The 16,564-nt window shown below is 40.4% G+C and overlaps 1 protein-coding gene across 1 annotated transcript; it reads left to right on the forward strand.

The window, feature by feature from the left end:
* The first annotated feature begins 967 nt into the window (after window positions 1-967).
* si:rp71-46j2.7 lies at window positions 968-16,284 on the forward strand. Its single transcript, XM_024283976.2, has 16 exons — window positions 968-1,415; window positions 1,590-1,695; window positions 3,391-3,604; window positions 3,821-3,963; window positions 6,605-6,779; window positions 6,909-6,964; window positions 7,607-7,797; window positions 7,886-7,996; window positions 8,134-8,277; window positions 9,947-10,045; window positions 10,138-10,296; window positions 12,673-13,276; window positions 15,137-15,200; window positions 15,282-15,457; window positions 15,535-15,623; window positions 15,703-16,284. Exons 1-16 carry the CDS (start codon window positions 1,224-1,226, stop codon window positions 15,793-15,795), a joined length of 2,616 nt encoding a protein of 871 aa, XP_024139744.1. The 5' UTR covers window positions 968-1,223; the 3' UTR covers window positions 15,796-16,284.
* The last annotated feature ends 280 nt before the right edge of the window (window positions 16,285-16,564 follow it).

The raw sequence follows: 16,564 nt of genomic DNA on the forward strand, positions 1-16,564 counted from the left end.
TCTGGTCATACAGAGACCAAACAGCCCTCAGTGAGGCTCCCCTGTACTCCCAGAGCACCCGGTCCATAGTACACTTTATATTCTTATAAAATAAATAAACTTCAAGTGTATTGCTTTTTGATAATGGTAGTACCACTGTGGAGGTCTTTCAACCTCAAAATAATCCCAGGAGACCTATTGTTAGATGGAACTGCCTCTGGAAGAGTCTCCTGAAGCCAGATGGTGATGAGGCCTGGAGCAAACAAAAATAGATTTCAGGTCCATGTCAGAGATAGCAGGGGAAAGTTAGACAAATCTACCAGGCCTAAAGAAGATTATCTGCTCCAATCACACCATGGAGAAAGCAGGCTAACACATCTCCAGATAACCCTCTTGAAAAGTTTAAGTAGCAGCAAATATTTATATAGTACTTTTCTACTTTTTGTGCCTTAAATCCAATTCATCAATACAGACATATTCATTCACTAATTGGAGTAGAGCTGCCATGCAAAGTGCTAACCAGACCACCAAGAGCAATGTGGGATTCAGTGTTTTCCAGAGATGTTGAGTGTTAAGTGTTTGTAAGATTGTTGGTGTCTGCACAACAGAAAATATCAACCAGAAAAGGACCCTCAGGCTATAAATGGAATCCTACAGAACAAAAGACCAAGTGAGCAAACTGGTTAAAACTTAAAATTCTAGTGAGGTAAGACTTAGTTGAGGTCACAAAGGATGGAATTTTCTTACATAAGGTGCCTCAGGAGGAGGAAAGCAGAGTACCATCACCTGTATCCAGATGGGATGATCTCACTTAATAGACTACCCCCCCCCCGTTAAATAAAGGTTAAAGAAAAAAATTTTTTTTTTATGCGTTGATGACATTATTTGCATTTCTGCTCTTTGCTGGAGGCTTTGTATTTCTTTTTTCGGATTTGCCATTTCTTGCTGCTGATTTAGTTTGGACTGGCAGTTCTGCGTGTGACCTGTAGAGGGCGCCCCGGGTCAGCTCCCTCCTCAACATGCCGGGACGGCTACCGCAGCCAATCACAGTTCGGCTTCAACCACTTTGACTAAGTTAGAGTTCATCGTGATTTAGGTGGCGCTTGAAGGAAACATCCTACTTTGACTTCTGCTTTTCGTCTCTCCCGCTTGTCGTCTGTCTGTAACATGCCGCTGGAGCGGCCAGCCGCCTCACTGAGCACACTTCGGGTCAAAGTTAGTGACGGGAGCGGAAGGAGCCCGATATGAAGATGTATCTGCGCCTCGTCATCGCTGGAAGTCTCGGCTTGCTTTGGTATTTTTCAGACTGTGGTCGCGCGCTGGCACAGCTCTTCATATTTGTTCTCTTCTGCATTTCGACTCCATTGTTATGTTCGAACGGTGGTCGAGAGAACAGCACTCAAACCGACGAGGAGACATCAAAGCTCCCGCTGCTGGTAAGCTGGGCTCTGTTGCAGGAAAATATTATTTTCTGACTGTTTATGTGTTGAAATGTTCAATAAATCACATTTTAACAAAGTGTAATGTATTAATATAAGTTACATCAAGTCTTCAGAGTATCAGTCTGAGGCTCAGCAACAGGTTTGACTAGTGCATTCCCTGTCTTCCAGGGAACTGATGAAGAGGAGTCCTCTGACTTGATTGATGGGGGAGCTCTTGCTCTGTCTGACCCGCTGAAGCCATGCTGTCCTGATGTGAAGAGGTCTCTGCAGCAAGGTGAGGCCTGCCTGGAGCAAATAAAAGCTCTCTTTTGTCTTTTTCAGGGGCTTTGCAGAAACTCCAGAGATGGAGCTGGAAGTAGCCATGGTTACGCTGCAGATTTCACAGTGTTTTGTCATCAGTTCTGTTTTGATATGACATTGCTGAAACATACTGTTCCCACATGCACATACAGTTCATGTTACACAGCAGAAGGAGGGACCCTGAGAGGGGAAAAAGGAGAAAAATACACCCTATAGGTTGGGATGGATGTGTGTTTGAGACGTCACACAGAACCAGACGCAGTTTGCATACAGCCGTCTGCAGACTGAGCTGATGAAAGTGAAAGCGTGGCTGCTTTGATTATTGTGCTGTGCAGACTTTTAGTTAAGACAATAACTTATGTGAGTTTAATGTTAAAAATTCTTTGTACTTCTATCAGCATAATTCAGAGCATACTTTTTGTTAAAATTTTAACTAAAAGAAAACAAATACATTCCACCTGGTCTGTGTCTAAAACCCCTTGTAGGACTGTATTTTTTAGAGTACAAGTCATGGCTTTTTGCATAGTTTGCCCCAGGGTGCGACTTATGCTCAGTTGCGACTTGTTATTTAAAAAAAAAAAAAATTATAGACTTATGTGTCCATTATTTTCCTACTAACAGCTGTAAGAGGGAACTGTAGGCGTGTTTGCCACAAACGGCAAAGCAGAAGAAGCAGTGCTGTCCAAAACAGACACGGAGAAGCTGATTGTTCTCCTCCTGAACTTTATTATATTTTTTAATGTACATCAAGACCCTTTTTTTCTTTCTTTCATTATCAAAAGTCAAATACGGATAGCAAGTCATCAAACTGTGTCGCAGAGAGACGGAAGTACCGCTGAAAGCGCCGTCATTCAGACGTAGATGCTACAGTAGATGAATCCAACCATGTTTACCAATGCTTTTCACAATAAATAAACTTGATCGCTCAACATCATCTGCATCTTGTAAATGAGATATAGGTCAAATCTGATTTGCTTTGGCTACATTTAGCCCTCCAAGTGCAGAAATATGTAAAAAATATTGTCTTCAAATCTGAACGTTACTATTGCTCGATGATGACAAAAATACTTGAGGGTAGCTTCTTGCACAGGTGGCGAGAGCGTCTGGTGTTTAAACACATTTTTGGACAAATATGATGCGTGAATCTCATTCCATGTGAATGCAGCATTACGCTGGATTTGGCTCAGTTGTTCAGAAGCACTTTTCTCCCAAAGGTGTGACTTAAATATAAAATATTCTTGCCGATAATCTTTGGTCATGTTGTTCAGCCTCTCGTGCCACCGTAACAGGTTTGGTTTGCTGAGATTAGACCTCAGAGCTTCTGAAGTGGAGTTCAGTCTGCTGTTGTTGTTGCTGTGTGAGTCCTCCGCTCTGAGGGGAGACTGTTGCCATGGCAGTGTGTGGCAGGTCTGCTGCGACATGCTTGATCTGTGTAAAAACTAATGATGCGAGGGCCCAAAGTTTCCCCGTAGGTTACTGACCGGTGTCGGCATGCCTGTGAAATATTAGACCTGTATGATTTTTAATCCTAACCCAATGATCGGTTTGAAGTGTTTTGATATTTATCTATAAGCTCACATACTGACCTCCATGAGTTTTTTCTCCACTTCTGTCTATTGGTTTCAGTCTTAAAGAATGTCTTATTTTCTATCTTTGTGACTGACACCAGTGTTCGAGTGTGCCTATGCTCAGCTGGTCCTGCCCTGGTATGAAGTGCCTGAGCCCTGCGAGCAGCAGCCTCTCCACCAGGTCCTCAGCAGAGAAATTGACTTTGTGATCGATCGCATCATTGGGAAGGCCATAGACTTTGATATCTGCCAGGCAGTGGTGGGCTCCATTCGGATTTTCACTCAGCACCTGCATAATGCAAAGCAGCCTGACAGGTGAGCCACTTTTATTTCCTTAAATTATGAGTGAAAGAAAATGCAATCTGTGTCAGTTTCTCTTTCCTTTCCATAATGGGCTTCAACTCTATAAAAGCTCATGAATTAGTAACCACACGTTGGGACCTTGTGACGATCTTGCAGCCTTTATGATTAAAGATTTTTAAGAGCTTGTTAAAAATCTAGGTCTTCTCTGTGTGTGTCTTGTTGTTTCAGAGAGCTCTTGTTCAGCTCCAGAGCAGAGGAGTTAGCAGTTCTCAGGGAGCTTTCTGACGCCCTGGTTCGCAACCTTTTTTCCAAACCTCTCTTGGGGCAAGAAGTGAACTGCTGTGCCTTAAATGAGATCATTGCCTTAAAGGGTAAGAAAGTGCAAAATCACATTTCTATAGAAACAGAGTGTTCCATCATTTTAAGCCCTTTTAGATTTCTCCTGAAAGTGGGAGTTCTTTGAAAGCTCTTGCGTTTAGAGAAATCGTAGAGCTTAGAGATGAATTTGGACGGTACGAATGTGTGGCTGCTGCTGCTGTTGCTGCAGTGATGCTCCGGTCCCCTCAGGCTTTTCCTACTTTTTTTTCCTGCAACAGATAAAAAGGTTTTATCTCATCTAAGTCTTGCTGTGAGGCTGGTTTTGGCAGTTCAGCATGTTCCCCGGATGAAATGAAGTGATTTTACAGCAGTCAATAACAAAAGAATGAATTGCACGCCTATGGAGACTGCTCTGAAGTTTGATGGTTGGAGGGGGGATTGGTTTCTGACAGGAGCGTTCCCAAATGAGCGTTTGAATGTTCAAAGAGCTCAGCATTTAGTTTAGCTCATGTAGTACAGTACTTATAGGAGCAGTGTACACGTCACGCTCTCTACCTTAAAGACCCACTCCAATGAAAATGGTGTTGTAAACATGTTCCTTTTTCTCATGATTGAACGCGTATATAAAGGAAGTTAAGAGTAAAATTGTGTGTTTTTGTATTCAAATGATTGTGAATCAGGAGCAGAGGAAAAATACAAATCAAACACTTTATTTGTGCTGAAGATGGTAGATTGGGCGACCCACATGCTCCCTGCTCTGAAAGTGTGGAAACATTTCAGGTTTTTACTTGATTTTATTTACAGTCTAAGTTTAAAGCAGCTAATAGGAAAATTCTGATGATGTAGCATTCTAGCAGGAATGTGCCTTTCCAACTCTGATCTGTGGATGAGGGTGGTTTTGTCTGTATGTGTCAGGCGGTTAGTGCATACAATTTAAAAATTTGTACGTGTAGGGGCTGTTTGAGGTCGTAGTTAGTTTTAAGCTGGTGTGGGTGCGTAAATTGTGTTTTGTATTTGTACGTTTTGATATTCTAGTACATTGTGTGAATACACAACTGCAGGTACACACAGTTAGGCACAAAATGGGACTTTAGTTCTTCTACAAATCGGGTCATGCACAAACTGGATGTAAAGCACATATCTTGACCATCATTAGCTTTAAAATAACCAAAAACTAGGTGCATAGCATTACCTGCGATAATGCTTGTGTGAATGCTGTAAGCTGAATTTGGCTGCTGATGATGTCAGTGCTCATAGCTGAAGATGCTAAAATTGATAGGTAAATACGATGAAGTTGATAGCTGAAAACGCTGAAGCGGACAGCCAGCTAAAATAAATATTAGTTAAATGTCCAATTAACCTAAAAAACTGAAAAAATCCTAAATTAGCCAAAACAGCTATCATGTAGCTGAAATATTAAACACCAAAATAGCCTAAAAAACCTTAATAAATGTCCAAATAGTTCAAAAAGCTACTAGAATCCCATTGTAGCTTTCCACTTTACTAATCGACTATTAAATCAGTTGTCGACTAGTTTAATAGTCAACAAGTCGTCGATGAGTTGACTACCGGTAATCGTGGCAGCCCTATATGAGTTAAGAACTATGCACACACAAATCCATTGAGACTATTTCCTCTCCATAAATGTGCAATCACTTCCTGCTTGCAGCTCTGGTCTCGTGCATGATGCAGACAAGACTTGAACACACTTTAAAAACGATGTTGTGTCATTTTTGTAACAGAAAAAACCCATCAATTACATAGACTTGCTGCACTATAGTAAAACTCAATAGAACTGCTGATGCCTGGTTAATTAATATTCACTTGAGCTGGACATCAAACGTCTGAATCGGAGGAGCTTCACTGGGGGCCTGCAGGGATGATCACAAAAAATGTGTTCTTTTTGAAGCCCTAACCACATCAGCCTGTAACCCTTTATTTCTACCCTGCTGGGTGGACTGAACTAAAGGATAATGGTGTAACTTTTTTTTTAAATCATGTCACCTGAGGTAATGTAGAGGGAATTTGCGCAAGCTGGAATGAATGTGATCTTCCATGCTTTTTTTTTTTTTTTAGCACATTCTACTAAGATCTAAAGCAACTCACAGATTCTACTGGTATATAAAATTAGTTTTTGCCTGTTTTCATAAAAGCTTAAAAAGTAAGACATTTCTATTACACAGCATCATTCGTGTTATATTTGCTCATGAAAAACATGTTAATGCTTAAAACTGAAGATCAGGATGGACATGGGTGACGTACATTGTGCCAGGTTATTTTGACATATAAAATAAATAGGAGGAAAAAGAATTTATGTTTTATCTACTTGGAAAAAAAAGTTTTGGGGGGACATTCACATACTTTTTAAAAGTAGTTTCCTGTAGTGAACCCCCCGCAGTTCAAGCAGACTTTTCTATCCACACAGTTTCTCATCTTTTTCCTTTTCTGACCTAGCTAGGATCCTGCTGCTTCCTGCATTTTTAGCATGTTGGAAGTGATTCGGTTATGATTCAAGAGGAAATGATTTTATTATGAAACATCCCAGATCTGCATTTTTTAAAATTGTTTCTCTTTACACCTAATATCTGGAAAACCTTGAAGTTGTTTCATCCTAAAACAGCCACGAAACATTTCAATCTTGCAGTAGATTTAAATTCAAGTAATACAAAAGATATTCACTCTGGTGGTTCCCAGGATTGGGGCTGTTGGTAAACTGGCTATCCGACCCCGACAACCTGAACCAGCTGGTGGTGAACCAGCTCGACAGCGTCTCCCTGAAAAACTCTGCGGAGGAGCTGCACGTTTCCGACCCAGATGAACCCTTCCTGGATTCGCAGGGCGCTGAAGGCGAGGAGGAAGGCGGTGAAATGTGAGTAGCTGTCATCCCCGCACACTGCTGAATAGACCAAATGTTAGCAACCAGAGAAAAATGTCAGCAGCCGCCTCCATCTGCGTTTGAAATTTGGAGCTGACTTTGCTTTGTCGCTGGCTCTTTCAGGAGTTTGTCTAGAGAAGCTGCTTCAAGCGATTGTGAGATCAAGGAAAAAACTAAAGGTATGTGAGGTGGCTGAGTTTCTGTAAATCATCTATTATTTAGTTAAAGGCTTTGTGTGGTTTTGGAAGTTTAAAATAAAACCTTATTGGGTAGTTTGTGGGGGTTTTTCTTTTGTGCTCTTTCGCAGTAGAATAAATAACAGAGTGTTTTTGGAAACACAACACTAATTTCCTCTTCCATTTTGCTTTTTTATGGATAATTACAGCTTTATGTTTTCAGTCTGCTCCAGACAGTAACAGAAAGCTGAGTCCCCTGGTCTTGAAGGGCATCTCTGAGCTTCTTATTGAAAACAATCCATCAGCACTGACAGCTGAAGGAAATAGGTTGCATGACAGTAGAAAAACACAAATGTATCATAATTGTTAACAAATTGCTCAGCTTTTGCACAGAAAATAACATTGTTGGTGTGAATACTAATCCTGTTTGCACCTCTAGAAGTGTTATTGAGTGTGTCAAATGCTCTTTTTTTGTGGTTTCTGTAGTCGCCCACTCTCATAGCATTTCATGTCTGCAGGTTTGTGCCATATTTTAGTGAAAAAAATATAATTATCCTAATAAAATACTCACTTTTTTGTCTAGCAGCCAGGTCGACCTGAAAAAGAAAATTGGAAATCATGCATGGTGTGTTTTTCTAATGCCAGTTAACAGGTTGAAAGTGGGATGGTCCAAATTTGTTGACAAAGTGAAGTCTAAGAAAGCCAAAAAGAAGAGGATGAAGCAAGTGGAGCAGAACCTGGTGATGAGGTTCATGGCCATCCACAACGAATCAGCCAATGAGGAGGGTGGGAGCAGCAGAGAGGGCTCCATTATTAGCCAAGAGGAGTCTGACAGGGTAACTCTGTTTATTAAAAGTGAATATAGTCGTTTGTTAAAGCTAACACACTCATCAAATCACTATTTTCTATGCCAAACACCGTCAGGAAGACAGTGATATAGAAGACTATCTGGCGAGCGTCCAAGAGGACCTGATTGAATTCAAGTTGTCTTATGAGATGTGGCGTGTCGGCCACTGGACTGTCAGCATCCCTCATGTGAGTTGGAAGGATCCCTGACAGTGACGGAGTGCTCCGCTGACTTGTTATCTCTCCAGTGAAGCGGTTTTAAACCTTGTCCTTGGCTGTATCATTAATGTTTAAGCAGAACTGTTGAGGTGCTAACTGTGCTGTAGGCTGACTGGGAGCAGGAGGATGAGGAGGAGGAGAAGGAGCTGACCTTCACCGTACACCTGGAAGAAAAAGACAGCCCCGAGAATCTGCAGTGGGACATCAAAAAGACCTACATGGATGTTGTCCATTTTCGCAACATATGGCAGGTAAAACTGTTTACTCGGAGCCACTACCATGGTTTCCTAACAATGTTGCTCTGGCAGATGTTTCTGTTGTTTTATGTTCATTTAATTGTGGCTCAGTGTCAGGAAGATCTTTATGCGGCTCACGAGTGGACATCCCTCATTAAAGTCCTTTAAAAGCTCTGTCAACATCTGACTCCTTTGTTCCTCTCTGGAGGTACAAACATTTGTGCAATATTTTTAACTTTAGTAAAGTATTTGTCACAAATGATGCTGTTGGTCTGGATCGCTCTAATTGTGTTGAGTAGAAGAAAGAGTGGAACTGAAAACATTTAAGGCCTGTCTCCTTAGAGAGCCACTCCAATGAAAATCATGTTTTTGTTGTTTTTAATATGTTCTTGTAGCATTTTTCTTATGATAGACGACATGAAATTACATTTCGGAGTATTTTTTTTAATAAAAAACATCTTTTAAAAAAGTTGTTGCGTACAAACTACAATCAGCAGGCCAAAGTCTCTCTGCTCCGCTCCGTTCTGATGCATCCACTTGCAGACAAATAGATCCATGTACGTCTTTGTTTTCCTCGTCTGAGCTGGTATCTCGCTCAGAACTGTGCGACTGGATGGCTCCAATATTGGTCACCATTTTTGTTGGACCGGTGATGTTAGCTTGGGGTGTGAGGGGCTGTAAGCTAGCAGAAGAGAGTGTTAAACAAAGGGATAATGGGAAAAGAGCACAGGCTTACTCCCTGCCAACAGTCCCGCCCTGAATTCAGAGACACATTTTTGATGAACTCTTGACCCTCTACATAAACTATATCCAAGGAAATGCCTCAGGTTTTTTTTTTTATTTAGGCTAAAAATTGCATAATTATAATGAAAAGACTACTGGGAACCCTAAAAATCTATTTACAAATTGTCCATTTTTGATTATTTCTTCAAGCTTCTTCTTTACACTTTGAAATATGAATTTCCAAGGCAAACCTGTTCCTGGTATGAGTGAGTTGTTGGTTCTTAGAAGTTTGGGCGAGGTCAGCGTTGACAACTATAGAAATGGACTGCACTTTCCAAGAACAGAGGAGTGACCTGCATGATTTACAAGGATTCATATCCTTTTTTGTTGTTAGTCGTTGGGGTTGTTTTATGTATACGCAGGTCAGTTGATAAAGACTGTAAGAGAATGAAGTTCTGCCTGCATGTTTTTGAGTCTTTGCTGGTCTGCTGGTCTTTCTAATAAAAAAGCAGCTATATGACCTTTGTTCAAAAAAGTGCTTTTATCTGAGAAACATGAGGTTTACTGTTGGATTTTAACAACATGGGAAGTTGTGACCCAGTATTTATGATGCATGGTTGCATAGCAGGAAGAGACTCAAGTGTTAGTGTAACCTTTTCTCTTGTATTTTAAGTATTTCTATGAAAGCAGAACCCAGTTTGTTTTTGATTTGGAGCAGCAGCTAGCTACATTTTTTTATTACTAATACAAATATTTTAGTATTATATTTACATTTAAAGAAAGAATACTCAGATTCTATATTGTTAGTTCAGTAATTCATGTCAAAGAACACTTTGATTCACATGGTCTTGTTAGCAGTAAACCTTTCCTGGCTCCCGCACACACAAATGTTCCCATTAGAGACGATCCATTGTGTTTCAATTGGAATGACTCATGCTAAAAACAAAATCTTACTTTTCAGGATTCCTCCAACATTTCTGAGATTCTGGACCTGGGCGAGTGTGAGGTCAGCAGTGAGATAAAAGAGGAAGCAAGGGCATCAGTGGAGCGCTTCCTGCAGGTGATGGGTCCAGATGAGCTGCCCAAACCCCATGTCACAAAAACTCTTAAGGGTCAATTCACCAAACATCTTGTTTTGTTTTCTTTCTCAAGGATTTGATTTCAGATGACCTGATTGGCCACACTCAGCCAGTTTTTCAGTTCCTGTGTCCACTTGACAAACTTCTGAATGAAGAGGTTCAGTCTGGAGGTGTATGGGGGCTTCTCAGTGGTCTGGCTTATCTACTGACTCCTGGTCATGAGGAAGAAGAGGTAATTTCTGTCTGTTTTGTGGACTTTTTTCAAAGTTTTCTTCAAGCCGACAACATGAAAAAGAATAGATAAGCAGACACTGGGTGTGGCAATAATGCTTTTACAGAAATATTTCACCCACAAGGATTTTCAGACCTCATCAATCACAGTCAATGGTTAAAACGCCACTGAGGCTTTAGAAGTTATGTAAGAACCATGGCTGCTGGGTTATGCAAGGAGGCAGAAGTGGTTGAAAAAAAGACCAAAATTCCACCAGTGTTAAAGAAATTCATCATTTCAAAGAGTAACCAGTAGAATTGAGCTTTTGTATTATGTAGACAGTTTTTCCACACTGAGGAGATGAAAACATCTCAACACTCATAAAACATCCATCATCATGTTCTTAAAAACCTATAATTTAACCTCCAGCTAAAAGCAGATTTAGTTTTCATGTTTGTGGTTCACTGCTCTAATCCACTTTTTATTTTCTTTATTTGATTGAGTTATTTCTTAGATTAAAGAAAGATCCATGAATGTTGTTTCTATAATTCTCACTTAAATATCTATCCATCTACATTTCACACTTGCTTTCTCCTATTCAATCTCACTGGAGTTTTAATGCAGCATTTCCCAGCTTTTTAAGCAAAGTCAGGGCACACCCTGAACATGTCACTGGACCCATACAGGTCTGCATGCAGGCAGCCTCACTCACAGCTAAGGGGCGGATAAGGCTGACCAATCAGGCTGTTTGCCTGTGAGGTGGGAGAACCTGCAGGCACCACACCAGAAAAGCAAGGTTCATACCACCTTTGGCCACGTGGATTCAAGCAACTACTTCCAGTGGTTTTAAAACCTCTGAAAGTGGTTCTACACGATGCACGTTTCAGGTCTCCGCATTCAAAAGTCTTGCGTCACTAAGCAAGTTCCTACGTACAAAACATCCAGCCAATGAATGTGCGTTGAAAGCCAAACCAGGTCCAACTTTGACCAATCAGGGACTCGGATTTGTTAGTGACGTATGGATGACGTCCCTTTTAATACACAGAAGAGCCGTAAAAGAAAAAGGTATGGGACTTCACTACAAACCTCTTCCAATGGTAGGTGGTGGACATGTGGTAGTAAACAGTAGGAACACAAGAAGAAGAAGAAGAAGCCCCTCCCTGCTCATCCAGTGTGAATACTGTGGGCTAAACCTGTGTTTAAGAATGCGTGTCTAGCGTGTTAATGTAGCTTAAGGACTTTATTGCTGCAGGGGGACTATAAACCCTGCCCCCCATCATTAAACATCCCAGTAGATGAAACCCTTTCAAAAAATTCTTTTTTTCCCCCTCATCCTTGCAGTGTTGTGATGTCAGCTAACAGCCTGTCTCCGATTGGTCAGGGAGGTGAATCATTCTGACACATCTCAGACATACAGAACAATTGCTGTCCTATTTAAGCCTGCTGCCATTTCAACATTGTTAACTGGGTTTAATATGCAGGAGAACTCCATAGAAGCTAACATTAGCTTGTCTTAGCTTGCCCGGCTTGTATGTCATATCTCGTTTAATATGAACTTTTTTTTAGTTTGGACCAGATTGTTTGGCCCTCTCTGGTTTTCTGTATTTAGTTTGAGGGATAAAAACTCTCAGCTGAAGGAGCTTGTACAGCATCACCTAAATAGTTGCAGTATTTTCAATATATGCTGCGTGATATCAGGGGTTTTGTGTTGTTTATAACAACTTAGCTCAGTTTGGGCTATCAGTTTTCTCTCTATAATGCACCACGTCTTTTGCAGCGGCTTCTATATTATGTAAAACAGTTGTCTGCTTCAATTTTGCACCGAAATAGTTACACCCATGTCGTCTCTTGGTTGCTACACTCAGTGGTGTTGCTGCTTTTATCTTTTCGGTTGTTTCTCTACACAGTGCAGCAGAGGCTGCTTTGAAACTTTTTTTAGTTTAGTGCAACGAAACCTCCAAACTGGCTCACCACAACATGCTGCTGTGGTCTCACAAACTGCTTCCTGCACCATAATTGACCATTATCTGCTTCGACAACATGAGCATGTGCTGGTTCTCAAGAGACACAATCTTCTTCTACATTAATGGAGATGAATCGTACAACTTAAATGACTCAAAATAAGCTTGTGATTGAACATGCAAGGATTCTCTAATGAAAACGCGTCGACTTTTAGTAAATTTGGGTTATTAGTGATAAAATGTGATCAAACATTTTATCTATCATTAACTGAGGTGTGATGGCAGATTAAGATTGAGGTAAAGTCAATGTTTGGAACTGTTTGCCTGCTCCTTTAAACATATCTTTGAGAACTGTTTTATGTGTTTTTGACTGTTTTCTATGAAAGCCTGCATCTCAGGGGGGCTCTCACAGCCAGACTGTTTGTGTTCTTTACAGAGCTCTAGCCTACAGACAGAAGTCCCCAAAGAAAACACAGTGTCATCTTCACATCCAGAACCCACAGCTCCGTCTTTAGAGAATCACTGTAACTCTGTTCAGAACGGCAGCGTCGGCTCTCCTCTCCCATCTATAGTCGTCTCCCAGTACGATTCTCCTCAAGTGCCAGCAGAGGCAAAGAGGGATCAAGATCCGCCGCCTGCTGTTGATTCAGACGACTCGCATGACAGCAGCTGTCAAGACAAACCGGAGGACTCTGAAAATACTTTCACCACTCACTTGAAAACAATCATGAAGGGACTGACCAGATCCAGGTCGCAGGACTCTCTGAGCTCAACGAAGAGCGCCGGCAACGAGGAAGCGTCTGACACCGCCTCGCACCAGGAAGGAGCAGAAACGCCACTGCTGCCCAGTTCCAGTGCAAGGTCACATAAAAAAGATAGATCCCATTTCAGGATGGCTGTTGCAGGACACAAGTCCAAAGGAAAAGAAGCACAGAACCCCCCAGTGAAAGGAGAGGACTCGCAGTATCAGAAGTGTCAAACCAACTGGGAGCAGCTGGAGGCTACAAAAGCCATATTTGATCTGCTGAAAGAAATCTCAGGTTTGGAGACGCTTTAAAGTTAGCTTGTGTGGTTGAGATGTTTTTTTTCTCTTGTGTTAGGAAAAAAAGGAAGTGACTGTTTGCATGTCATTTGGATGGTGTCAAGGGTTAAAATATGTGCTAGCAATGCAGCAATGTGTGCTACCAGCATGAATTTCCATCAACTTTTGTGCTTTGTTGCACGTAAATATGTCTGTCAGAAAAGAAGGGCTTTAGCTTTACTTGCAGAAGTTGATCCTGCAGACGTTTGCTCCTCGTCTGTCTACATTTAGTGCAGACTCTGTAGCTTTTCATTTGTTCTGCACTCGTTGACAGCTTGTACCCAAACAGCCCTATGACTTTAAACCACAAAAGTCGTGAATTATAATAGACTTAATGTAAATTCAAAATAAAATATCGATATAGTTTATGTAAAATAGTTGAGTTGAGGAAGCCATGCTTAAATATTCATAAGATAATCTTTGAACTGCAGGAGCTGATTTTATTACTGCAGCCAAGAAGGGAAAAAAGATAAATGATCAACCTCAGGCAACCAACAGGCCTTTGAGAGTTTATTCAACTTTGCTCTGAGATTAAGTGGGATGAAAACCAAATGCAAATGTTGAGTGCTTCAGAAAATACAGTCTTTCAATTTGAGTTTGTTTTTGTTTTAGCACACTTTTAAAGTCCCAGTTGATCTCATTATTGATATTTCTTTGTACGGAGTTGAGGAAAAAATGACTAGAAATGTAAAAGATCAAGTAAGAGTTTCTTTTCTTTAACTCATCTTCATATGAGTTGGTTTCTGCTTGTTTTTAACAGATCTGTCATAAAGGAAAAAATGAAATTCCAAAAATGCAACAGATAAGATTTCGTTTGAGGTTCATAAGAAAGCCATTATTGAATTTTATAGCCATGTTTCACCATTGGCTGTATAAGAAAACTGGACTGAGTGACCCCTCTTCTAAACAGGAAGTACCCACTGTTATCGAAAAGCCGAAATCTTTTTCTTTTGAGAAATAAAGAGATTTTTTGCTGAAAAATGGTGCCTGAATTGGCTTCATTCAGTTGGAACCAGAAGTATCTAGTTTTCGATGGGTGACGTCCCGCTCGCTCAGTCCACTTCTCTTATACAGTCAATTGGTTTCACCAGTGCCAGTCCAGACTGAGACGCATGTGACAAGCAGTGATGGCCGAGTCTGTGGTTGCATCACATGCTGATTTTTAAACAGTTCTTCAGATTGGTGGTCTTTTTGGGTAGACCTGAGGTGACAGATCCCTGACGTTTGCAAAAATGGTCAAATCAACATTTTGACGACGTGACAAGTTTTTGGAAAACCCCCTGTAAGCTTGTTTTAAAACTGGGTTATCCAATGTCACCTAAAAGTGTTAAACGTCTGTGCAACTGTTGAGGTGCCGTTTTATTCCAAAGTGTCTAATAAAATGAGGATTCAGTACTAGTGCAGTTTTATGGGGCGTTCAGTAGAACGAATTGAGATTTAATCCAACTGCAGAGGTGAACACTTGCTTTGAAACTAGATTCTAAGACTCTTTTTGAAGTTAAAGTGTTTGGCATTCCAGTGTTTGGGGACTGACTTGTTTTCATGACAAGTCTGGTGTCACCTGATAAGCTGAAGCTGCTTTTGTTTTTAAATGAGCCTCAAACAGGAAGTCTGTGTTCCCTTTGCAAAACTTCCCTAAATAGGAAAGAGCTGTGCGAGTTAGTGGTCAGATTTACAGTTAGGGGACAACAGAGTAACATTTTTGTATATTTCATAGTTTTAAATCTCAAAATGTTTGTGTTTGTTAGCTTGAACATTACCCAAGTGTTTTAAGAACATTTCTTATTTCTGGTAATGTACTTTTATCTTGTCTTTACAGGAAACTCCATACTTATTAACTTTTTTGACGCCTTTTTAAAACCTGTGATGCCGATCTTGAAAAAGTAAGTGTGGTACTCGAAACATTTTGTGTCTCAACAATTTGTTCCTTGTTCTAAATCCCCCAAACTCTGTCTTTTCTGCAGGAAAATTAATTCTTTTCTCAACAAGATAGTCCCCTCAGAAGAGCACATGGCCGGGTACATCAACATGCTCAAGAATAAACAGTGGCCCAAGTGTCCGGCAGCAGTTCTTCCTCCCCGCACCAAAGAGGATAAAGATGAGACCAGAGCGCGAGCTCATGACCTCATCAATGCCAGATGTAGATTATATGCTTCTTTTTAAGTTGGATGCATCCTTTTGTTTGTTTTCCAGCTAATTTGGTTCTTTTCTGCACAGATTCAAACTTTATTGTCCTGAAGAAGACGGACGTGGAGTCGGTTTTTAACCTTTTTCAGGACAGTGAAGAAAACAAAATGCTGGTTTATGTGAGTTCCTCAGTTTTAACTCTCTGTGACCTCTTCTGTTTTTGTCTGATTTATATGCTTTCTTTTTTGTTTCAAACAGAGGCTTCTTTCATTCCTGTTGCGAGAATTTCTGCAAGATGAGGAATTTCCAACTTCTGCAGCTCTTCAGAAACTGTACACGTCCTCCAACTGAATGAGCATCTGTTTCTGTGTTTTCACCCAGCTGCTGAATGTTTTCACATCTCATGTTGTTGGACCATCTTTAAATTCCTTAAAAGACACTCAGGACCATTCGAGTATAACACATAACAGTATGCTTTCCATTTTACGTCAAACTTACTGTGAAGTTTTCACTTGGAGTCACTTAAGTGCCTTCTCAGCTGTCGGTGTAAAAACTGTGAACATCTCTGGGATTCTACTTAAATTATGATCAAAAACTGAAACTGATCTGAACTTTATACTTGTCTGAATTTAACTAGATGCATTTTTGTGTACAAGCTATATTTTTCTAAACGTTCTGTCACTTTGAGCACTTTTTCATGGTGGGGATGATGTTGTCTCTGAATAAAAACATATCTAAAAAGGCCAAATTGCATAAAAAGTTTCCTAATCTCAATGTTCAGACCATTTAACTGGAAGAAAACTTGAATTTTTGCTAATAAAATATTTTGATAAAGCTGGATTTCTTTGTTTTTCTTTGTACGTATTAAAGATGAATATTTAAAGATGTGTCTGTGGCATCCTTGTCTGGGTTGCCCCTTTTCCAAATTTTACAAAAAAGTTTTAAATGAAAATGAGTCATTATCTCTTATTCTCATGAGGGGTTTAGTAAGACAAGAGCAAACATTTTATTTTACACCTGAAACAACATATTATCAGTGTCTGGCAGTCATCATTTCATGGTTCATTGGACCGGTACCAAGCACATTTTCAGTTTCTGAGATTCTGACAAGAATGTTCAT

The sequence above is a fragment of the Oryzias melastigma genome, linkage group LG10, assembly GCF_002922805.2.
Source record: "Oryzias melastigma strain HK-1 linkage group LG10, ASM292280v2, whole genome shotgun sequence".
Classification (NCBI taxonomy): domain Eukaryota; kingdom Metazoa; phylum Chordata; class Actinopteri; order Beloniformes; family Adrianichthyidae; genus Oryzias; species Oryzias melastigma.

Bases quoted from the DNA above. Each gene is read 5' to 3' on its own strand.
- si:rp71-46j2.7 (XM_024283976.2), top strand. From the start codon at position 1,224: ATGAAGATGTATCTGCGCCTCGTCATCGCTGGAAGTCTCGGCTTGCTT. The intron at 6,780-6,908 runs GTGAGTAGCTGT...TGGCTCTTTCAG, and splicing joins GAGGAGGAAGGCGGTGAAAT to GAGTTTGTCTAGAGAAGCTG. The intron at 10,297-12,672 runs GTAATTTCTGTC...TGTTCTTTACAG, and splicing joins CTGGTCATGAGGAAGAAGAG to AGCTCTAGCCTACAGACAGA.